Source organism: Anoplopoma fimbria, chromosome 9, assembly GCF_027596085.1.
Source record: "Anoplopoma fimbria isolate UVic2021 breed Golden Eagle Sablefish chromosome 9, Afim_UVic_2022, whole genome shotgun sequence".
In the NCBI taxonomy this organism is placed as follows: domain Eukaryota; kingdom Metazoa; phylum Chordata; class Actinopteri; order Perciformes; family Anoplopomatidae; genus Anoplopoma; species Anoplopoma fimbria.
This window is the reverse complement of record NC_072457.1, coordinates 23,333,341-23,357,219: the sequence shown is the minus strand read 5'-3', so window position 1 is coordinate 23,357,219 and position 23,879 is coordinate 23,333,341. Positions and strand designations below refer to the sequence as shown.

Below are 23,879 nucleotides of genomic sequence, written 5' to 3'. Positions count from 1 at the left end.
CTCATCGCAACAGCAGATTTTTCACCTCTTTACTCCACTACTACATTTATTTGTAAACTTTAGATAAAAGTTACTTTCCAGATTCAGAATATTAATACAAAATACAGATCAACTAATACATATATATTATTAAAGCTGAAGTCAGCCAGCAGTATATAGCATACAGTTTTAAAAAAAAATTAGTTCCACCTTTACCAGCAGCCAGTAAACAGCAGGCGGCTGTTAATAAAAGTTGCTGCAATTTACTTCAGGCTAGCAGGCTATTGCTAACTAAACCAAACTGCGAGGTGAACACCAAAACAACATCTGAAGAGATAAGCCTCTAAAAGTGTTTGTCTTCATTTCAGCTTTGAATAAATTGATTTATCTTTGTGGGCTCATATTAACGCAAAATTAATTATTCAAATTTAAATGACTTAACATCTTCATCTTTACTAACCTTAATAAATCTACAACCCTTTATTTATAAACTACAACATGGCAGTTTATGTCTCCCTAGATTAAAATGTTTCCTGACCCTGGTGAGCACACAACAGATGATCACATTGCATGCAATGGTAAACATTAACTATAAAATCTGCTTTATCTTTCACAGCCTGTTTATTGAATTATATACTGTTTATAAAATAAGCTGTAGTAGGCTGTGTGACAGTGAAGAGTGACACAACCCAACATAGTTTGAAAAATCAACTATTTTTAACTAAATGTAACTGCAGGGCCAAGACTTTGTTTTGCTCATGACACACTTCATGACTTATTGTAGGCCGAATCAATATTTGGAACCATCAGTGTACAAAGAGTACTTTTCCCTATTAGGACACAACACTGCAGTCATGTGTACACACTTCACAAATACACCTACACCACTCTTCTCAGAAGTTGTTGGGAGCACTACTGTGCTTTTCAGTTTACTTACCTGTTTAGTTTGTTTTTTGTTCATTTAGTCTGGAGAAAGCCTAAATCAGATTTTTTTGTTTAACAGAAAACTGCAACGAGCATATGCAACATGACTTTATTTGGACCGTCGTTGTTTCTTCTGGCTTTATCTTACTTCTTTACTGTCTATAGCAGGCCGACAGGTAAGTTCAGTTATTCCAAATATGTCAACATTTGTGTTATCTTGAGTTATAATCTTCATTAGGCTACATCTTTTCTTTTTGGTATGCTGATAAGGAGTATTTACTTTCTAAACAACATGTCATGTTGTGGTTCACTAGTTCCCTGAAATCTGTAATCTTTCATTCAAGAAAGTACTTTTTTTATAATGCTTACCCTCTTTTCTGAATTTTCTGAAAATATCAACCAACCATTTTACAGATTCACTCAACACACACACATATATTAACAAATGTCTACATCCAGCATAGATAATTACTAAATCATATCAGAAAGTCATAAGCATAAAGGGAGATGATACCTTTGACTTTATACACACTTATAGAGAATTAATAATGAAACAAAGGGGAGCTTGATCTTTTAAAACATTCTGGTTGAGATGTATTCTTAAGCTGTTCCAACAAGCATCAATGTTTGTGTACTCATCTTCCATAAGAATAGTATATCAAAATGAATAGTATATTAAAAGGGGGGGCTGTTAGACCCAGCACTCTTCACCAGTCTGCAGTTCGGCTAATTTCCTGTAACCAGTGTAGCATTAAAGCATGGTGGAGTTAGCAAGCTGGCTAACTAGTTGTCCGCTAGTTAGCCAGCTATCTAGCTAATTAACTCCAACATGCTTTAATGAAACACAAGTAACAGAAGATAACCCGAGAAAAGCTGCCAATAGCAATGTGCTTTCTTATGCTGTGACGATAGTGTTTGGATGAAGCGTTAAGTTAAATTTTGCTCATGTACTCTGGCTTTCTTTGCTTCTTAACGTTACTACTCCACTGCTAATTTTAATCGGTACTGCAAAACCTCCTATAGAGTCCGTGATTTGCTGTAAATCGATTTAGTTTATGTTACAGTTAGCCCGCTACAACTGTTGCAATGGCAAAGGTTCAGTTTAAAAATGGTGCAATTAATATTACATTTTTATTATAATATCAGGGCATAGATAGCATAGATGACCCTTTTAGTTATTATTTATGAAACTAATTTACAACTTCATTCTGTTTTATTTTGAGATATTGGCAGGAGGATGTCCAAAAATAAAAGGGAGGGTCCAAATTAAATATTAATCCACACAAATCATTTCTAAACTGTCCCTAATTTAGCTCTGATCTGAATGTGGGCCCATCAGAATCATTAACAGTGACCTGTCTTGCCCAATTTAATCTCTTTTGCCCTTCTTTCTATAAGGTGTTGTCTTTTGTAATCTCATTCAAGAAGTCAGAGTTCATTCACTGACTTGTTGTTGTGCTGCAATGTTCTTCCTTCACGTCTTGTGTTCCTGGTTTGCATTGTTGTCAGGTGGCTACCTGCGCAACATGGATAGCTTCATCCGAGCCGTTGAGCATGTGGAAAACTCCAACCCTGGTCTGTCCCCCCTGGCTCTGGTCCGGGCCCTGCGGAGGACCGCCGGCCACGATGACGTAATGACCATCCATTTTTTAGGTGCCTCGAATAATCTCATTGATGCTGAGTTCTTGGAGACAGACATTCTCAACGCCTCATCCTTTAGCTTCTTTGACAAGGCCATCCACCACATTGTGACAGACTACGGAGAGGAACGAGGGGTGGTTCTCGCTCCAGATGGCACCACGGTAGCCCTCGCACCCTTACTGCTGGGAATCGAATCGGGACTGAAAACCAAAATGGAGGGGACGCCAGCTGTTGGGATCTTCCCTCTCACTCTAGGCAGGACGCTGGGCTTGTCCTTCCTCAGCCTCAAGGACTTCCCGCCATCTTTTCGCCTGGGGCCTAACGGTTGCTGGGACAACGTGCAGCGCCCTAAGTTGTTCAAGCTGTCTCGGCCTGCCACACTGGCCACTGATGCTGTTATTAATGGGGGCATGGATGGAGCTATACTGGGCACGGGGCTCAGCAACCTGCCTGCATCTGAAGAGCCGCAGGCCCTCAGTGAAGTTTTGAAAGGATACTATAGTTTTATTCTGCGTGAGGAGGAGGGTCTTGATGCTGTGACCAGGCATGTCAGCCCGAGGCGAAGGGAGATCTCTAGATCCATTCTGGAGCCCCTCGATCTCCACAACCAGGTGATGGAGACACTAGTGTTAGTCTGGAAGTTGGAGAAGACAGAATGGATTGCTCTGGACACGGAAGTGGGGAAGGCAGTGAAGGAAGGATTACAGGCATTTGCGCACAAGTACTGGGGTGAGCTATGAAATGATCAAAAAAGTGCACCAAGGTTCAAAGTAACGTTTGTTTTCATTATCCATTAGACTACCGATTGTTTTTTTGGTTGATCAAATGTCAATTCCCAAATCCCATGGTCCAAAACCCCAAGGAAATTTGGTTTACTGTCAGAGTTAATTGCTAAGATTAGATCTGCTGAACTGTTTTCTGGCGATCAACTAATTGACTTATTGTTGCAGCTCTTGCACCAAGGCTAGCCCTTGGGATGGTTTAAGAACCAAGAATTTAGGATATTTTAGCCTGATGCAATATTGAATTTTGTGAGTATATAATATGAGACCAGCCGATGTTCCTTTTTTCATTATCTTTATTTGACATAAAAACATTACATAAACAAATGTGTTTGATAAGGAAAGAGTAACATCACACCAGGCTTAAAAAAGCAGGGTGAGAAGTTAACAAAAAAGTTTTTCAGAGGGCGTTGTGTTGCTTTTAATCCCACTCTAATCAAAATTTGGTAATAAGTAATTGGAGCTGAAATTTAAAAAATGAATATATCTGCTGACCCCCTTCAACGCTGAGGAACATTTTAGGGTTTTTCAGCAGGCAGCGGTTATTAGCAGAAGAGCTCTGATAGACCTTCTACCCAACCCGCTCAGCATCAAACAGCAGACACACAAAGTGAACAACTAGCTGGTGAACAAAGAGAGAGCTAAAAGAGAGAAATGATTGGGCTTTCATTCACGAATACAAACACGACTCCAATGAGCAGCTGCCAACAACTTTATAAGAGGATAATATGTAAGTGTTGGGTTAACGGTTTGTTTTACTACCCAGAGAAGGCCAAAAAATCAATGCAGGTTTTTTTCTTTTTACATTTTTGAGCAGTTTTACAGTAATAAAAAATAAGCTTATCAGTACTTTTTGGTGTTAATGGAATCATTCATTCTAAACCACGGCAAATATATCTCTGGCATTTTGTTTCTTAGCAGCCGGCATATTTACATACTTAAATATCTGAGACAAGCTAACATGGGTCAGGCTCTAGACTCTATTCTTGGACCTCTAGCTTTGAGTGTTAAATAAATAAGTTTGACGGCCAAATCTGTATTGGTTTTAGTATCCTAACCCTCATCCTCTCTCCGTCTCTTGCCAGACTGCCCTCAGATCATCCCTCGCTGTCAGTGGGGGGCAAAAGCCCAGCAGGGTACACCTATCCCACTGTCTCTGCCCCTCCAGTTTCTCTATGTTCACCACACCTATCAGCCATCCTTGCCCTGTTTATCCTTCCCAAACTGCTCTCACGACATGAGGGCCATGCAGCGTTTCCACCAGGAAGACCGTGGTTGGGGCGACATAGGATACAGGTAAACCGACCCTAAATTTGACATCTTGGAAGTATGCTTATTTTACTCAAAGAGAATAGCAGAGAAGATGAGGAAGTCATATTGAAACCTAAAGTGTCATATTTGAACACTATCCTGGACTGCATGTTTTTTTGTTGTTTCTTTAAATTGTATACAAAAGGACAGTAGTCTGACGGAGTGCAAATATGCTGGAATAAATATTGAATCAGTACAAGCATTTTTAGTACATTCGATAGCTGCAATTAATAGGCCTATTTGACAATGATATGTACATGTTACAAAAATATTTAAACTAGAAATTAAAAGATAAATATTGTAATTTAACTGATTAAAATGTCCATCAGAGTGACGGCTTGCGGAAAGAAACTGTTCTTGTGTCTGGTCGTTTTGCCGCACAGTGCTCTGTACCACCAACATTCATTTTTTAAAGATCATGATTTGACATCTTGGAAGTATGCTTATTTTAAAATTTTTTGCTGAGAGTTCGATGATAAGATTGATACCGATTGAGACAGCCGGTGATAGCCTAAAGACTGTAAACTGTGGGAAACAGAAGGCCTGTTTCAGTCCAAAGATTGAAATAAATCAGCCTACCAGCCAATCTAAATGCCAGGGATTAGTAATTCCCTCTGCTTCCAGTCTTTATGCTAAACTAGGCTAATCACCCCCTGTCTCCAGCTCTATAATTAATGCACAGATATGTGTGTAGTATTGATTTAGTAGGAATGAAAATCAAGATGTGTGACCAATTCCTTTAAGTAGTGACAATTTACTTCCAGTGTATGTGATTGATGGTATTTCCAAGAACGCTGCTGTTTTCATGTCTGTTTTTCATATATCACAAAATTAATATCAAATATCTGGCACTATTTGTGTCTTAACATCAACCAATTTTTTTTTTATCTTTGTGCCCTCAGCTTTGTGGTGGGCTCTGATGGCTACGTCTATGAAGGCAGAGGTTGGAAGTACCTCGGCAGACACACCAGAGGGCACAATGACATCGGGTACGGCGTGTCCATCATTGGTAACTACACTGCCACCCTGCCGTCTCGCCACGCCATGGACCTGCTGCGCCATCGTCTAGTCCAATGTGCAGTAGATGGTGGATGGCTGGCTGCCAACTTCACCATCCACGGCCACAGACAGGCGGTGAACTACACCTCCTGCCCTGGAGACGCCCTCTTTTCAGAAATAAGAGGCTGGGAACACTTCAGGGAATGACCGGACCCCCACTGCCAGTTTGATTTTCTTTAACATCATTAATGGCTCGTCAGGGTTTGATAACTGCCACTGCTGTGGCTTTTCATCAATTTTTTCAATGAATTTTATTGTATCAAATGACAACCAACAATATTGATGAAGTTATGCTGGTAGTTGTTTAGCTTGTAATAAAAAAGGCTTTTTCAAATCTTTCAATTTATCAATACAACTCTGATCATTGCCATTGTTAATGTATGAATATTGTCAGGCTTGTATGAATTTGAATACTTATGTTTGATTATTGTTCCAAGTCCCAAGTCAGAGATTATACAGAAAGGTGCTTTTAAGAATCTCGGCCTCCTTTCAATCACCTTATTTCCTAACTTATGATTTTAACAGAAAAATGAATCTCCAAAAGCAGAAGAATGAAGAGACTGGCCAACTGTAATAAAAGTGGTTGTCTCTCATACTGGCCATGTTCACTTGCATCAAGTCTCCCACTGTCATTGCAAGTTGCATCTCAGACAGCCAGAACCAGCACACACAGATCTATTCTACATGTCTGACATTTTTGTGAATGAATGAATAACTTTACATTCACAGACCAGTAAGAGACCTTTCCTCAAAAGTGTCTGCAATACTTGCATAAGGTAAAATGTCTCAATTGTTAATTAGGTCATCATTTTGACTGATGATTGACTCAGTATATCCAAACTAAATGACTGTTTACATTTTTCACATTTTAAGCATACAATGATGTATTAATATAATCATACCACCATGATTTGAAGACCTGCAGTGAAGAAGAAGAAAACATACAGTGAAATAAAAACAACTCCCCGCAAGGTGGGTTTAAGTTCATGCAGAGAGGTTTGTTACAGAGTCTGCTGTGTCTACTTCTCAGTAATCGGAAACACAACAAGGTTTCAGTAAAAGACCACCCAGTACATACGCATATCAATCAATTATATACCCTTCAAATCTACACACACAATCACATATGGATCACTCAAGTCGAGTTGCACATGCTCAGATAACATGGCAAAGTGTCAAAGTTCTTCAGCCATCTGAAAGAGCTACAAGTGATCATTTTCATTATTGATTATTCTGCAGATTATTTCCCCAATAAATCAATTTGCCTAATTGGTCTAATGTCAGAAAATCTCTGAGAACAACCTCTCAAAACATAAGGTGAAGTCTCAAAAAACAATCCAAAAACCCAAATATAAAGCCGGAACTGAGTATTTACTTTTTGCCAGAAACAAATGCTGATTAATTGATTATTAAAAGATGACAAATGTTTTTCAGTACAGCGACTAATTGACCTAATCGGTACAACAGACTCAACATTTTCTCAACACTTTTTTTACTTTTACGTGACCCACTTTTGCTCACACGCTGACACTAAATGACCCCGACCCGATGCTGCTGCTGCACTCTACTTACTGTTTACTTTGTAGAGGTCATCGTACCATGGGAAGGTGCGGGGGATGAAGAACAGGAATAAAATAAGAAAACTATAGAAAAGCAGCCAAATCTTCACAGTGAGGACCCTGAGACGGAGAAGCCATTATTACAATTTTGCTCATAAAATAAGGCATCAAGCCGGCACAAACGCCTACAGTCACATTATAGACTGTGATTTTTACCCCATTTTTCAGTGGGGCATGGTATACGCCTTTAGAGGAGTTTATCAGGACATCAGAACCATCTGAAGGTTCCCGTTAATGAGGTTGATATTATGTTGCTTAAAGCAAAACAAAAATGAAACGAGTTAGACTATTCACCACTAGGATTACATGGCATTGTAGAAAAAGTTATGCGAGAACAAACACCAGATAAAGACCTGTAAAATATCAGGCATGTTATTGAATTCTATAAGATGATCAAAAATAAAACTCTCTTCAAAGGGATTTGATGTGCACAAAATCATGCACCTTGCTCTATGAAAGTTTCCACATAGCCTGGTTTGCAGCCTGATAACAGTAAACTGCAGACTGAGCAAACACTGAGCCTGTTACAGTCAGAGGATGCTGTTTCTTATAAACCAAGTTCACTTGCTTTTTCTTTCACTTTCTTCAACAGCAGAGAAGATGTCATAATGAAACTGGAAGTAGAAGGATGGGGCATAAATACTGCCGTGTCCGGTCAGCTTGACACAGAGGAGAGAACAGAGCGACACCGTGATCCAGCTCTCACTCTATAAGGACAGCATCAGAAGAGGAAACATGGGTGGGTGCTTATGTTATTCTACTATTGATAACTTCAGCTTTTCTATTGTTTAGATCACCTAAAGTGTCATATTTGAACACTAGCCTAGACTGCATGTTTTTTTTATTTTTTGTTTTTATCTCGGTACTTTTGAGGCCTGCTTACTATACATGTTATGCTATTTATAGCCATACACACGCACCTTACTGTGACCTTTTTTAAGATGTGTTATTTAACTGGAAAGTCCCTTAAAGTCCTAATAAGTGTTCTAATATTAAAGTGAAGATGAGGTGATGATAACTAATGTGATAAACTGAACATCTGCAGGTTTTGGAGACATCATGAGCGTTCAGACTACTGGAGCCTCGGTGCAAACAGCTCAGCAGGACAAACTGACTTACTCAGGTAAACACTGAGAAACACAGCCGCTGTATTTTTTTTATCAGAAATTGTAGAAAAAATAATATATATTAATATATATATATATATATACATTATTTTTTTTTCTACAATTTCTGATGCTTTCTGATTATACATTAATAAAATAATGTATATATATATATATATGGCTCCTGTCAAGAGACACGCTATTCAAACTCAAGGCTATTATTTTATATATTGTAGGAGTGTGGGAAACAAAAGGGCTGAGAAAGGCTTTTTGTGGATAAATAAACGTCGGCTTTATTTCATAAAACACAACACGCGCCTATATATTAACTTTTATCAATATATAATACTATAATATATATATATATTCATACATTATTTTTTCTACAATTTAAAATTTTTCTATAATAATATATATATGTTTTATTGGCAAGGAATTTGACTGTGGTTATCACTCTCATTGTACATACACAGAAATAGAAATACAGCTAAAAACAAGGACAAACAATCATTAAGCCATTATGTACGCTCCAAAAAGAATGTGGATGAGGGTGAGGGTTAGGATAAAAAATGTAAATATAGACATACACATGCAGAACTACTGCTTCTTTAAATTGTATACAAAAGGACAGTAGTGTGACGGAGTGCAAATATGCTGGAATAAATATTGAATCAGTATAAGCATTTTTAGTACATTCGATAGCTGCAATTAATAGGCCTATTTGACAATGATATGTACATGTTACAAAAATATTTAAACTAGAAATTAAAAGATAAATATTGTAATTTAACTGATTAAAATATCCATCAGAGTGACGGCCTGCGGAAAGAAACTGTTCTTGTGTCTGGTTGTTTTGCCGCACAGTGCTCTGTACCGCCAACATTCATTTTTTAAAGATCACGGTCATCTACAATACCTCTATGTAGAGGTGGGCGATACGGAGAAAAACAAGTATTAGATATTGTTTTGACCAAATGCCTCGGTGTCGATATTGTGATAATACTGTAGGATTGACCATTTGTGCCCTCACTAAATATTTACACTATGAGACTTCTGATAAATAGTCATCAGTAATGTGTTACAATGACTATGTGGGTAAAGGCAAATCATAATATTAAGAACAGCTGGAACAGTCTGGTGAGTTCAGAAAATGACATCACTTTAATGTAAAGCAACGTTTTAAACCAGGAAACACTTCATACTACAATGTCCAAAATCTAAACAATATCTTAACAATGTCTCATATCACTATATCAATAGAATATTAACATATTGCCCAGCCCTACCGGTATAACGCTACACCACTGATTTCTACATCTATTGATTGACAGAGAAAGAGATATCTGTGTTGCGTCAAGGCCATATTCCTGTTCTCTATTTGATTTCTCTCTAAAGGTGTGAGGGCATCACACACCCTGGCACAGACGGACGCGGGCAGAATGGACAACTACAAGTCTACAATCAGGAGAGTGGGAGCAAAGTATGGAATCGCTCCAGCTCTCATAGCTGCCATCATCTCCAGAGAGTCCAGAGCTGGAAATGTCTTAGAAGGAGGCTGGGGAGACTACGACCACAGCAGAGGACAGTATAATGCCTGGGGACTGATGCAGGTTGTGATAAATTTTACGGTTTTACTAACATTCTCCTAATAGAGCCCCACATTACAAAAATGTTAATTTAATTTCCATTTCTGTAGGTTGATGTCAATCCAAATGGAGGCGGACACACTGCACGTGGTGGCTGGAACAGCGAGGAACACCTCTGCCAAGGCACCGAAATCTTGGTTTATTTTATCGGACGCATCCGCAACAAATTCCCAAGCTGGACCGCCGAGCAGCAGCTGAAAGGTTCGTTTAACTGAATCAGTAGAATCAAACATGTAGCAGCTCTCGTCACACCTTCTCATTTGTGTTTGTCTCTGCAGGAGGGATAGCGGCCTACAATATGGGAGATGGAAACGTCCATTCCTATGGTGAAGTGGATGCCCACACAACAGGAAGAGACTACTCCAATGATGTTGTTGCCAGAGCGCAGTGGTACAAAAACAAAGGAGGCTTCTGAAACCTGAAGCTGTCCACAACTGAAATCTCCTGCAAATGTTCTCTGTCATGTTTGCTCCCTGTTCAAACTTGAGCGAAATAAACACAATCAAGCAAAACTTGCCCATCTTACTGAAATGAAGAGTACAGCTGAGGCTGATGTGAGTGTCGTTAGTTTTGCAGGTCTTTGGTCATAAACCAAAGAGACGGAAAAAATCAATGTTTTGGTCTGATGTTGGCACTAGATGAAGAGTTAAAGGAACAGTGTGTAGGATTCAGGGGGATTTATGGGAATAAATGGAATACAATAATCATAATTATGTGTCCTTTAATGTTTAATGACCAGAAACTAAGAATTGTTGTGTTTTCATTGGCTTAATCAAATTGCTGTGGTCGCATTTATGTAACCTCCTAAGCATTGAATTTAGTCACTTCACTGCATTGTCATGTCTCCCCTCTGTTTTTATATTCCGTTTAATTCCCTATACAACTACAGAAAATAACCTTCTTGTTTACACAAATTTGATGCACATCACTGAACTGATCTGCAGCAATAGATAACTAAGACATTTTCAGAGGCGCCGTCTGAAGTCTGGGTGTTAAAGTTTCATTGTTGTCCTGCACAGGAAGGAAACACCCGTTCAGTGAGCTTGTATCACCAGGACATAAAAAGGAAAGATTACGGTACTCTTTATTTGGTCTGGAGTGCAAAAACAACACTGATGTGGACTTGTGTGCAAATCTCAACATTCCTTAAATGAACGGGAGTTTCCTTGTAATATTTGCATAAAATCCTTCAGCCTGCAACAGTAAGCTGTTGACTGAGCAGAGCAACAATTAGCCTGTTACAGTCAGAGGACGCTTATAAACCAGCTGATTTCACAAAGGAATGAACAGAGGGACACCGTGTTCCAGCTCCCACTTTACCCGTCAGAAGAGGAAACATGTGGGTGTTTGTGTTATTCTACTGTTGATAACTTTCAGCTTTCTATTCTTAAGATCACCTAATATTATAAGACAAGTCTAGACTGCATCTGTCTTTTATTCTTTTTGAAATTACATTTAATTGAATAAATGAGTTGTTGCAGCTCCTTTAAAGGGTCACTTTGGTAATTTTCAACTCTTAATTTCCCGATTTTTCTGTGTCTTGGAGACAACAGTTTTTGAAAATGGTCCAGTATTGAGTTAGCTCGATAAAGTACAGTAACATTGGTCTCCATGGCTACGAGAGGAGTGGGCGGGGACCGTCTACAAAGTTATGAAGTGATTTTCCTCCGCAACACTTAGATGGACAAATGTGCTTTTGCATAATTTTGGCAGATTTTTATTGGGAAATATATTCAGTAACGTAACTGCTATACAGTGTAGTGTCATAGATTAACCTAATGCTCATCAACCCTTGATGTATGAGGTGATAACAGTGTTGAAGATATTTCACAATAAAAAAATCCTGATAAAACCGGCAACAATAAACAAAGTAATTGCACCTACCGCTCTAAAAAAGAAGCAAGATAAAAAAATGCCGCAATCCTGAGGCGCCCTGGCTGATGAACACTGCACAATTAAGTCCCGCCCACATAGAAGAAAAACAATCCATCGCTCTCCATTGACTTTGTATTGTGTGAAGCCGCCTCATCACTTTCGTCTGCTGGCAAACAACAGAAAAAAGGCCCTAAAAGATGCTGTTTGGTGGGATGAACTACAAACAGGGTGACAAACCCAGAACTAACTTTTCATACGCTTCTAAACCCAAAAACTGTTGAAACAGAACCGCGCATCCTGACACTCAATGTCCAATATTACGTTTGCAGCAAGCATTTTGTCCAAAAGTCAGTTTTATGCTAACTATACTCCAGTATATTAAGCTAAAGTTGTGACAGTACACAACTTGTTTAACAGTGGAATGTGGAAACATCAAAAAGCTCTGCAGTATTACGTTTGCAAGCCCCTTATGCTAACAGCAGTAGCTTGCTAACACTTAGCAAACATTAGCTCACTAACAGCTAACACATCTCATCATCATTATTGTTATCAACTGCCCCCCTGGTAGACATAACGTGCTAAAATCTGATATTTCTATCCAGCTACAGGCGTGTTTTTGTAGCATTAATTTTCAGCGTTACTTTATTTTACCGAACTAACTCAATACTGGAACTTCAATTATTTACGCTAATTGGACTGACTTCTCCTCAGACAATATCATTGTTTTATGATAAATTAGGTTCAATACTCGAGTGAATATTTCTCAGGATTAAGTCAAACAATAAGCTCCATCCATCCATTTTTATTGCTGTTCACTTGGATCACATTCATGGTAGAGCAAGCAGATTAGACTAGGTGAATTTTCCCAAGCGAATTGCTCAAGTTGCTCCCAGGAAGCGTTGTTGGAGCGTGTGTGTGTGTATAATGTATGTTACGCAACAGTCAAGTTAGCTAATTAATCTGAAAATGAAGTAAACTTCTGTCTTGTGTATGCATTAAACTGAAATAAAAAAATGTCAGTTATTGGGTCATTCTATTTGATTATTAGAAAGTCACCAATATTTCACAATTCATGTTCTAATGTGACCCGAATGGAAATGAAAAGGACAATTTTTGAACCATTAATAAAATGTATAGAATGTTTTGTACAGAAATACATTTGCAGAGAAGCTGTTTCATTGGAAAATGGCCACCAGATGGCGAAAGAGGTGAACTGACGGTGTCATATTACTGCAATATAATAAACCTGTGAGCGGCTGTTTGAAAAGCCTCCTGAAGATAACCTGTGTGATGATTTGCTGAAAAGGAGAAAAGTAATATTCACAGTCTTGAGTACCTAACTGAACTGTTGTTGACACAGCTTCTGTATTTAGAGCATTTACTCAATCCTGATTCTGCACTAAATTAATTCCATCTTTTTCTTTCCTTTCTCAACTACACAGGGCAAACAGAGGAGGGATCATCAGTCAAGGATAAACTCTCATATTCAGGTTCAAGTGGACTGTCCGAGGAGAAAATAGGAACTCGTAAGAGCTTGTGTGGTTTTTCTCTTTTGCTGAAGGAAACTTCATTTTCAGCTCTACTCAAGCTATATAAACTCCTGGCCTTCCCTAAGAAAAAAAAGCAGGAAACAAGGAAATATCTACGTTTCTTATCACATCATTGTGAATTCTTGCCATATTTTCAAACTCTCCTCTATCATTATATTTGTGTAATATTCAAACGTAATGAACCTGTCTGTTTATAAGTTTAATAGTCTGTTTATTAACCTTTATTTTTTACATGCATGGTACTTTTGTAGTTAGAGGAGTTTTTGTGGTTATGACACAAAAGGTTAAAATTATGTTTTATATTATATTTTACATCTATAGTAACCATACCCATTAATATCTAGAGTGTAACTATACATCAATACATTGACAGTAAGACAGATGCATACAGTTGGTTGCGTTGAGGCCATAATCCTGTTCTCTATTTGATTTCTCTCTAAAGATGTGAGGGCATCACACACAATGGCACAGACGGATGCGGGCAGAATGGAAAAGTACAGGTCTACAATCAACAGAGTGGGAGAAAAAATATGGAATCGCTCCAGCTCTCATAGCTGCCATCATCTCCAGAGAGTCCAGGGCTGGAGAGGCCAAATTCCCAAGCTGGAGCGCCGAGCAGCAGCTTAAAGGTTCGTTTAACTGAATCAGTAGAATCAAACATGCAGCAGCTCTCGTCACACCCTCTCATTTGTGTTTGCCTCTGTAGGAGGAATAGCGGCCTACAATATGGGAGATGGAAACGTCCATTCCTATGGTGAAGTGGATGCCCACACAACAGGAGGAGACTACTCCAATGATGTTGTTGCCAAAGCGCAGTGGTCCAACAAAATTAAAGGCTATTGAAAACGGAAGCTGTCCACAACAGAAATCTCCCAAAAAACAAATCTCCAGCAAATCATGAAGGAAACGCTCTGCATTGAGTCCTGCGTGGAACTAAATAAACATAATTCAAACAAAAACAAAAATGATATCTCCATTTATGTGCTCAGTGTGAACTCTCTGCAATCATTTGCAGAAAAGCTCTGGATCACAGATCTGCAGAGAATATTGGAGAAACCCTATAAACTGAATACTCTTAAGTAGTGACTGTCATTCTTTTGCTCTTGACACGCTGTTAATGTGTTTCTGCTGGTAATTCAGAAAAGGCTGAAGATGTTGCCTGGGCTGTGTGCGTCCGAGTCAGCGGTAGGCGCAGTGCTGCTCCTGGTGCAGCCGGAGGTCCACTTTCTGCTGGAAGCCGTAGGGGCAGCGGGGACAGCGGTAGGGCCGGTCGCTCCTGTGCTTACGGCTGTGGGTGATGAGGTTGGAGCTCTGGCTGAATGCCTTCCCACATATCTGACACACGTGGGGCTTCTCGCCTGGCACACAGACACAGCACAAGTCATTAGAAGGCACAGGACCAAGCAGATTAAACATTGCTGTGACTTGTTGAGAGTCTTTCCAGTTGGTCACCTTACACAATCAGCAGCACCTAGCACTAATATGATTGCATACATTATCTTATTTCATTCAGTCGCTTGTTTCGTCCAACCAACATTTAAAAACAGTGTTAAAATAAATAAATATATAAATACATAAATATGATTTTCAGAGGTAAGAGTGCTATAAAGGGACTGTTATGGTGACAAAATAAAGAATAAACGATGGTTTACACTATAAACGTGTTTGGGCCGCGGATAAAACTGTACATTTGAGTTTACATGCAAGGACGGAATATGTGTACGTGCTGGAAGCAATAACAATCAACACTAGTGATTAGCATTAGTGGTTTGCGGGGTGGATATAATTGTTAGCAATAAGAATAAGGGATGTAAGGTAAAGGGCAACTGCGGTACAGTTTAATGATTACATATGATGTCAGCATGTTGAAAACAGCCAGTGAACCCACCGGTGTGTATGAAGGTGTGTTTCTTCATGTCAGACTTCTGGTGGAACCTTTTGCCACAGTACTGGCAGGGGTAGGGCCGCGTGTCCGAATGTATGAGCAGGTGAGTGGAGAGGGTGGAGGAGCGCTTGAACACTTTGCCACACACGGAACAGCCAAACGTCCTCTCCTAGAACAACAGGCACCGGGGTCATGGATTCAGAAGGGTTGAACCTCATGTGTGCGTGACAGTGATTATTTCAGAGTGAGACGGTGAGATATGGGAACAGAAATGTGTTGCCTACCTTCCCCCTGCATAGCGGCAGCTCAGAATTTGTCCTGCTGGACTTGATGTGTGCCAGAGCTCTGCCTCCATGATTCTTGCATATGTGAGTCTTCAAACTCGACAGACATGAAAATATCTGCAAAGATAAGACATGTTAGGAAAATAAAGAGATAATTTCCTCTGGGAAACTAGTTAAGTAAGTTTAAAAGTTGACCTTTCTTGGCACTTTTGACTTTATGTTGCCCATTTGTTCAGTTTCCAGCTATGTCTATAGTGAGCTGTTATCAAAACTCTTGGTCCTCTTTAGTTCAGACAGCCTAGAATACATTCCTCAAAACTAAGACCAAACATGTCCACATTTATGGGGAGTTTATATGACTTGACACCACCACATCCACTGAAATTAAGGTTATTTAGCCTACCTAATCTTAAATTGCTTCTTCTAGCTTCCCTTTTTCACTTAAGCAATGTTTCTCAGAGCAAACATACATTAAAGTTAGTCTGTGTTGTTTTTGGTCTATTAAGTAACATGTTATGGACGGATGCCGTACTTTGCTGCAGAGTGGACACTCCTGCCTCGCAGCGCTGATCTTCGAGCAGCCACTGCTCCTGGTCTCCCTCAAGATGTGAGGGTGCTGAGTCAAGTCACCCAGCCCGACGGACAGTTTGTCTGGATATCCTGAGATCACATGAGGTCTGGACCATACACCTAGTGCGGGAGGGCGAGACTCGACTTTCTCCACGGGGCTAAAAGTATTTGTGATGGCAGGACTGCAAGGCAGGACTGCAAGGCTCAGCAGATCTACAGACAGAGTACAAACACAAACAGGTTGACTGGCTGCTAGTTATGTGGCTCTCTGAGACTTTGGATTGATAAACTTTTAAATAATTGAATATCATATGTCATATCAGAATTAATAGCTCACAAAATTACATTCCAAAAATGAACAAAACAAAGATGTGCTTACTATAAATCATTCAGTTTTTTTGAAGTAATCTAGGAAGTGTTGGTGGATATGTTGTCTGTAAAGTCATGCTTGTAATAAAAAAACAGACCAAATAGCTCGTCACCCACCATAATATTTGAGAGTGAATGGCTGAATGTGCTCACTTTCATCTGGCTGGCTGGCAGCAGGAAGGGCCTGCTGCAGTACTCCCATGGGCACTGCGTTATCATCTGATGTTTCTGATGTGGAGTACTCCAGGGAAGTATCACGGGGCCCTGACTTTTTCCCAAGGTTGTGCAGACCTCCTCGCTTCACCAAGAAAGAACGAGGCATCACTCAATTGGTAGGAAGAACTGCTCAACACCCGGAAATCTGAGTCATTTAGAGGGTTCGAAAATAAAAGTAATGCCAGTGTTAGCGTTGACATGCAAATGTAAGGTTAGGTTTAATTTATTATTGATACAGTTTGGCACAGCCTGTTTTGTCACACAGACCAGATCAATACATTTAAATCCCTTATCTAAGTCTTACTGATGGCAGCAGAACTATACATTCAATAGTTTGTTTCCTGCTATAGTTAGACAATACATTATAAAGATTAAACAATAACAAAGGCTAAAAAAGATACCCTAAAATATGTGAGTATCAGGACCTTTATTTAGTGACCTTAAAGTAAGCCTTCTTGTTTCAATTGTTCTTTCTGCCGCTGCAGAACATCTCATCTGGATTTGGGCAGTTTTTCTCTTTGCAGATCTTCTCTAGACCTCAGACTGGATGCTGAACTGTGATCTCACATATTTTTTTCACACAGGGGCGCTCTAGACAAGGTTTTCTTCATGGACCTCTCTGTGTGTTTTGGCCTGATCATTGTTCACTACGCCAAGTCACCTTATCAGCCCTTGAGATTGAGTTGTCACATCCGTCCAAAGGATCTTTATCTTTTTGTTCTGTCTTTTAAAGTCTGCATGGCAAACTGCTATTGACCTGACAGATGCCCTTGAGTCAGCAGTGACTAACTTGACACTAAAGGCCTCCTTACTGAGGAGATGTTTCTCCCTTCTGTGGAGTTTCTGTCAAGCTACATTCACACTGCGAGCGAAGTGACCCATATCTGACTGAAACTGGCATTTAGACCTAAATTCACCACAAACCTGGCATGTGATTATATGACGCAAACAGTCATATCAGAATTGCAAATAAATAACTTAACTCTATGCGGAACACTCTTGGGGAAAGAGCTCGGCCAGCTCTGTGAAGACAAAGCTATTCTACAAAAATGTGTATCAATATTTTGGACTTTTTTTCTGATCTTTGTTTTCGTTGCATTTACACACATATTATATTATAATGTATAATGTTCAATATACAAACATAGGCCCGAAATATACACACACACATATACAAATATACACACACACAAACAACACACACACACACACAACACACACACACACACACACACACACACACACACACACACACACACACACACAAGCACACACACACACACACACACACACACACACACACACACACACACACACACACACACACACACACACACACACACACACACACACACACACAACATGGGCAGTTCCCTGGGAGCAGTTCTGCGTTCTGTGTATTTCCTTTGTAACTTGGTCAGTGTGGCACTAGGGTTCTAAAGTCAAGCCCCTACAGACTTAGCTACTACCGCCTCAAAATGTTTGTATGTGTATATATATATATATATGTTTTTCAAAAATTCTACAAATTGTTCAGACCTTCTTTCATTTAATAAGTGGTTTGTTTCTACACTGACCTCTTTGGCTCGGTGTGTCCAATCAACTGAATTTTGAGTCTAATCAAGATGCTTTATTACTAAAGAGATCAAGACATCGATGAATTTTATTTTACTGTCGCACAATCTAAAAACACTTTAAACAAGACTTTGTTTGCTGTGGGATTTATTGTATTTTTTGTGGATACAGGTAGCAAAATTAAAAATAAAATGAAATCTGTAAAACTTTAAAATGTGAAGAAATTGAAACATTCTGTAATGTGTACGTGCGAGTTGCAATACAGTTGTAAGCGCTCATTGAGCTTGAACCATGTAAGAGAAAGCTGATAAACAATTGTGTTTCTGTTCTCTGATTTTCAATATATGATAACTTGACTGGAATTACATGAAAAAATGACCTTGTTACAAGGTGTTGGTGCGTCTTTTTGCTAAACTGAAACAACTAAGAGAAAAAATCACATGGCCACGTCATGGAGATTATTACATAATAAGGTGATTATCGTCTGTATCCATAAAAAAAAAAGAAAAAAAAAAGAAATACTTAGCATAATGTTTATCGGACATTAAACTTCTAAGTTTTAAGATCAAGGAAAAATCTACAATCCAAAAGTGTAAAAAACATAATAAAAAAATCAACATTATCAGACCAAAACTGGCCTTCATTTCACATGAAATATGAACTTAGTTTCCAGGAATAAATATGCAAATACTCACCAGATTTTTATATCCCACAAGTTCTTCTTAACGTCGTAAACTTCACATCAATAAGTCTCATTAGACGACGTGAAGTCAGTGTCTCACATGTGAGGTCAGTCTACGCTGAGGTGGACTATAAAACGACGATGTTCTCTGCTGGTCGGTGTGATGATGAGAGTAAAGAAGAAGACGAGGAAGTGTTTAAGCTGTAACACCTCGGAGCCGACAACCACACTGCTTCCTCACACACAAACCCAAGCGCTGCACACTCACAGCAGCACTAAATCTGTCCAGCCCTACTTTTAAAACAAAAAAAATGTTTTTGGGGGGTGCAAAAACTAACCACAGCATCACACTGATCTAAAGAAGACAGATGTAGCCAGTGAGAGAGGAAGAGGTTGGCCGACCACGTTGCTGAAAATTCTTCAGAAAATGTTGACATACTGCGTTGAAACACTTGTGTTACAAAATAACCATCGAGGTCAGTTTTTCAAAGAAGCTGGCTGATGAAAACTAACTGAACATTAAAGAGAAAGAGACACAAGAGGAAATGTGAATAAAGGTTTTAAGGGGAAAAATATATTTTTTAAAACACACCAATAAGCTACATCATCACTGCACCGACAAGTCCCTTCAGTGTGAACATGGGCACTGAAGCATATTTTGAGTCAAGCCCAAATACACAGTCCGGATGCAGAAAAACTCAACAGGTATCTAAATGTGTATCAATCCGCTGCTTAAGATAGTTCCCAGCAAATGCACCATTTGCTCCTGTTCGAGTAACGTTTGCTGCTAACTACAGGGGCCAGCTGTTTAAGGGAATTACTGAGCCTTTAAATAAAATGCTACTATAATTTTATGAACTGATCTTAAAAGTCAACGTCTGCAGTAGAAACAAATGGGCTGAGTATGTGAGTCAGTTGGCACTGAGAGATGTTTCCCACTGGTGCCACTAGACAATGGACACTGAACCCAGTGACCCAGGCTGAGTCTCAATATAGAGAAGTAAGGTGCAAATCACAGTTGGAAGTCACTGGAAACAAAAAAGAGCTGGGACGTTAATGCTGTGTTCACACTACGAGTGATGAAAGCAACAACGGCCAAGCGTGTGTTGCATCATTGGAGACATCCATTTCCTTTTCCTTTCCTATACTTTTTGGTCTCACAAAATAGAATCACTCCTTTTAAGAATTATGTTTTCAATATATCCATAACGACGGCTGACGTTATTGACGAATGTCGATTTAAATGTAATGGGATGACAATATCCCCTTTCCTTTCGTAAAGGACGGTTCCAGTGTCCCGTATGCTGAAGGAGATAAGGAAAGGAAGCAATAAAGCATTTTTCTGTAGCATTAGGAGAATTTGACCAGCTCTGGTCATGGCTGCCACTTAATACCTTCATTTTATTCAGTTAGGAACAGTCCTAGAAAAACAAGACTATTCAAGTAAAGGGTGATAAAGCTTGTGACGCGTAGCAAAAGTAATCAGACTGCCTTCTAAAACTGAAGTGAGGACACAAAATGAGAGCGGCCCCAGTTCAGGCCAAAGAATACAGTCAATGAATGGAGAAATATGTGTCTGAGTCAGTCGCATTCATGCATTTTGAAATGAGTGGACAAACCTCCCTTTATGCTAGGCTAAATTGCTATTAGCATAGCGATTTGTAACTTGAGGTATACTGTGTTAAATCTGCAACAATTAGCTACACCTGGCAGTTACCAGGTCTAACAACTTGTTTGTGTGGTGCAACCTGTTTTAATGTAGTGATGATTAAATCTCAGCTTAGTGAAAGACTTAACAAAGCCAAGTTACACTAAGATAATGTTTGAGTGAATATAATCCCCCAGCAATAACCACCAACAACAACGCAATCAGGCTTTTGCAAAGGTGCATTGTCAAAGTTTATTTTGTATCATTCATAAGGATACAGAACACTGAAATGTATTCCCCCCCCCCCCATCATACTGGAATTTATATATTCTTTACTGTCATTTCATATATTTGATAACAACATCAGTTGAATTGCAAGACAGAAAGAGAGAGGGTGGGCAGGGTTCCTGGGTGTGATGCTGTGGACATCAAACAGCCGCCACAAACGGCACATGAATCTGAGAAATTAAACACCGGACTAACCAGGAAGAACTAACATGTGACACACACTGTTTTGCACGGCATTGTCTTATTTCCCGCTTTTTAGATCAGGGGAAACGCACGGACTTTCCAGTTTCAAGATGATACATCCGAAGCAACACAGTGTGATCTTTTAATGTCCACACATAATTCACTTTATATCACATGGCTGTTTAATGATGGGCCGCGCTGGCTGACTCGCCTTTGAAACCCTTAGACACACATGAAGTCGTTTAGCATGGCGTGTAAAACTACCTACCTTTATGGCACGTTATGACGTTTGATCATTATCATCTCATGTAATGCTGTTAGCAGGAGGAACCAAAGTACTGATGGTAACTATAAAAAATAATGTTAAAGATGAGAGCAAGTACCATATTCAAAAGTAATTTACAAACATATCAAAATGTTTCGTCACAGTAGATTGAGTTGTATTTAGACAGTGGTGAGAACAGAGCACCATCACTGAACAGAGGTGTTCAGGTGTGTTGTTGAAGGAATCCAGATATCGGTTTGTTTTGGGATGATCAGTCCTTCCTACAATTACTTTATGCATTTTAATTGTTTGACTGAATTCCAAACTGAAAAGTTATAATCCTTAAGATTTCAGTCACGGTGCATCTGGCAACGGCTGTGGTTAGTGGCGGTAATGGAACACACACTTTGATAGTAAGGCTCCCAGAGATCAGTCTCAAACATGCTTTCATTGGTACTCTGTCAGAAATGCAACCAAACAAAGCGGGGGCTGAGAGAGCGTGTATTCTCAACTCTGCACAGACGGTCAATCGCGACACGAAGAGGACCTGAATGTTGGCTGGTTGGGTTTCGCGGAATTACAGGGGGATTCTGACAGAGTACACCAGCACCTCAAAGAAGACTGTCAACAATGTTTTCTGACTCATGATACAATGCTGCCTTGTGCATAACATCACTTTTTTCCTGTAAATCCTTTTAATCCCTAAAGGGAAAGACGGACATCACTGTTAACAATGAAAACAACAGCATAGAAAGGCGATCACAGAAAGCAAATGCATCGAAAAGATACATATGATGGAATGATCTTAAGGGTTATAACTTTGAATTAGAAGGAACTCAACTGAACACAACGATCATTTGGTCGACCATATCCAAACACCGTGAGATGATAGTTGCTACACCCACCGATGACCACTGAAAGGCTGTTATTTGCAACAGTATGGTGGACAAACCAACATCCTCTTTAGCTCTTTGATGGCCATCACTGGAAGATCCAATTTCCTTTTTTCTCAGAAGACAGCAATGTGTCTCTCCATTACCATTCCTTCGTTTGTATTGCACAACGATGTTAGAAATCAAAGTAGGCCTTTCGAGAATTTAGAGGAAGTCCTACAACATCAGTCTGTAGAATAATGAGGCACAATACAAAGTCAGGATGGATAGTTTTGGAGCAAAGTACTCAGATAATGTCAAAGTGAAGAGCTGAATATAATAAGAAATGTTCCCACCATGAATCCATTCATCCATACCGTCTCTCACTGCTGAATGTCATGAGCAGACACTTTCTCTGTAGTGCAAAAAGCAGATCTCTGCTCTACATATGACACCCTGTTTGATAAAACTACACACACTCACCATCTTCAGCAAGACTAGACTGACAGTGATACAGCTTTAAATCTTATCCATATACTTTCTGCTCCAGTTACAATGTGTATTTCATACCTCGCCATACATTTTACACCCTCTTTTTTTCTACACAGAATATATTAATGTCTGATATGTAAAATATTTTCCACCCACACACTCTCTCTGTTGGCATCCTTACTACATGAACCGCTCCCTCCACTTTCATTGGGCCACATGCTGCAGTTTTAGCTGTCAAAAAGTTGATATGAACACATGAACTGGTCATTCCAGATCCACGCTGTTACCTGGGTTTCTTTTGGCATGTATGGGATAATTCAAAGGAAGTGTTTGACATTTTGGGAAATATATACTGAGAGAGGACTGACACCACTTGTCACGTCCGTCTGTTAAATACGAAGCTACAGTCAGGAGACGGTTATCTTAGCTTAGCACAAAGACTGGAAACAAGGGGAAACAGCTAGCCTTGCTACGTCCAAAGGTCAAATCTTGAACAATAATTAATGTACGTATCCTCAACCAAAGAAAAGTTATTTCTCAATTTTCTCCACATTCTCCTACGAAATGTACAGAAACACGTGTCAATTATTTTTCGCTTGTTACATGCGGTTTTCAAAAGGAAACACATAGATTTGAGAAAAGATTGTTATTTCGGTAACAGTAACTATACGGAATTGGCGTAAAAGTACAGAATAATAAATAAACGCTGACTTCTGGTTTTTACACAGGACAGGAAAATTGGCTTAAAGTTGGGTCTTTTTTGACCGACCCATGGACCCTGAACTCCTCACTGTTTTTACCACGTTGCCAGTCCTGGTTCCCGATTACCTGGACTACATAAAAATTAATGACATGTGTTATATACAAATTACAGTGCGTAACATTTTTTTTTTTTACTGGCTGCTTCAGCCTCACTTGGTCTAGTACGACCATTAGCTTATAATGCTAAGATTATTTTACCCTAGGGAGATATTGCATTGTATTTGCAGATGTAATTGATATTAGTCACCTCACTGACTATGATCCTTTTCTACTTGTGCTAATGATACTTTAGCATT

The 23,879-nt window shown here is 39.3% G+C and overlaps 4 protein-coding genes across 5 annotated transcripts; 3 read left to right on the top strand and 1 right to left on the bottom strand.

The window, feature by feature from the left end:
* Positions 1 to 848: 848 nt before the first annotated feature.
* Positions 849 to 6,683, top strand: pglyrp2 (peptidoglycan recognition protein 2). The gene is made up of 4 exons (XM_054604652.1): positions 849 to 1,079; positions 2,413 to 3,273; positions 4,412 to 4,622; positions 5,540 to 6,683. Exons 1-4 carry the CDS (start codon positions 1,007 to 1,009, stop codon positions 5,841 to 5,843), a joined length of 1,449 nt encoding a protein of 482 aa, XP_054460627.1. The 5' UTR covers positions 849 to 1,006; the 3' UTR covers positions 5,844 to 6,683.
* Positions 6,684 to 7,945: 1,262 nt separating this feature from the next.
* Positions 7,946 to 10,772, top strand: LOC129096013 (lysozyme g-like). The gene is made up of 5 exons (XM_054604655.1): positions 7,946 to 8,054; positions 8,361 to 8,438; positions 9,817 to 10,031; positions 10,118 to 10,268; positions 10,346 to 10,772. The coding sequence occupies exons 1-5, from the start codon at positions 8,051 to 8,053 to the stop codon at positions 10,480 to 10,482; spliced, it is 585 nt and encodes a 194-aa protein (XP_054460630.1). The 5' UTR covers positions 7,946 to 8,050; the 3' UTR covers positions 10,483 to 10,772.
* Positions 10,773 to 13,368: 2,596 nt separating this feature from the next.
* LOC129096014 (lysozyme g-like) lies at positions 13,369 to 14,335 on the top strand (the record flags this gene model as incomplete). The annotated part of the gene is given in 4 exon segments (XM_054604656.1): positions 13,369 to 13,432; positions 13,935 to 14,014; positions 14,016 to 14,121; positions 14,199 to 14,335. Coding segments are annotated over 4 exon segments (387 nt in total), but the record flags the coding sequence as incomplete, so codon positions are not given.
* A 336-nt stretch (positions 14,336 to 14,671) lies between these two features.
* LOC129096011 (zinc finger protein Gfi-1-like) lies at positions 14,672 to 19,411 on the bottom strand. Of its 2 annotated transcripts, none has more exons than XM_054604653.1 (6): positions 19,087 to 19,411; positions 16,718 to 16,961; positions 16,194 to 16,444; positions 15,662 to 15,778; positions 15,381 to 15,546; positions 14,672 to 14,850 (listed from the first exon to the last, which is right to left on the bottom strand). In XM_054604653.1, the coding sequence occupies exons 2-6, from the start codon at positions 16,920 to 16,922 to the stop codon at positions 14,672 to 14,674; spliced, it is 918 nt and encodes a 305-aa protein (XP_054460628.1). In that variant the 5' UTR covers positions 16,923 to 16,961; positions 19,087 to 19,411. The 2 variants fall into 2 exon arrangements, with proteins under 2 accessions (XP_054460628.1, XP_054460629.1); XM_054604654.1 differs by having other exon boundaries at positions 16,754 to 16,961.
* Positions 19,412 to 23,879: the final 4,468 nt, after the last annotated feature.

Excerpts from the sequence above, each read along its gene's own strand:
- pglyrp2 (XM_054604652.1), top strand. The coding sequence starts at position 1,007 with ATGACTTTATTTGGACCGTCGTTGTTTCTTCTGGCTTTATCTTACTTC. Across the intron at positions 1,080-2,412 it reads TGTCTATAGCAGGCCGACAG|GTGGCTACCTGCGCAACATG; the intron begins GTAAGTTCAGTT and ends CATTGTTGTCAG. Across the intron at positions 4,623-5,539 it reads TGGGGCGACATAGGATACAG|CTTTGTGGTGGGCTCTGATG; the intron begins GTAAACCGACCC and ends TTGTGCCCTCAG.
- LOC129096013 (XM_054604655.1), top strand. Across the intron at positions 10,032-10,117 it reads ATGCCTGGGGACTGATGCAG|GTTGATGTCAATCCAAATGG; the intron begins GTTGTGATAAAT and ends CCATTTCTGTAG. Across the intron at positions 10,269-10,345 it reads CGCCGAGCAGCAGCTGAAAG|GAGGGATAGCGGCCTACAAT; the intron begins GTTCGTTTAACT and ends TTGTCTCTGCAG.
- LOC129096011 (XM_054604653.1), bottom strand. The coding sequence starts at position 16,922 with ATGCCTCGTTCTTTCTTGGTGAAGCGAGGAGGTCTGCACAACCTTGGG. Across the intron at positions 15,547-15,661 it reads TGCCGCTATGCAGGGGGAAG|GAGAGGACGTTTGGCTGTTC; the intron begins GTAGGCAACACA and ends CTGTTGTTCTAG. Across the intron at positions 14,851-15,380 it reads ACACACCTTCATACACACCG|GCGAGAAGCCCCACGTGTGT; the intron begins GTGGGTTCACTG and ends TCTGTGTGCCAG.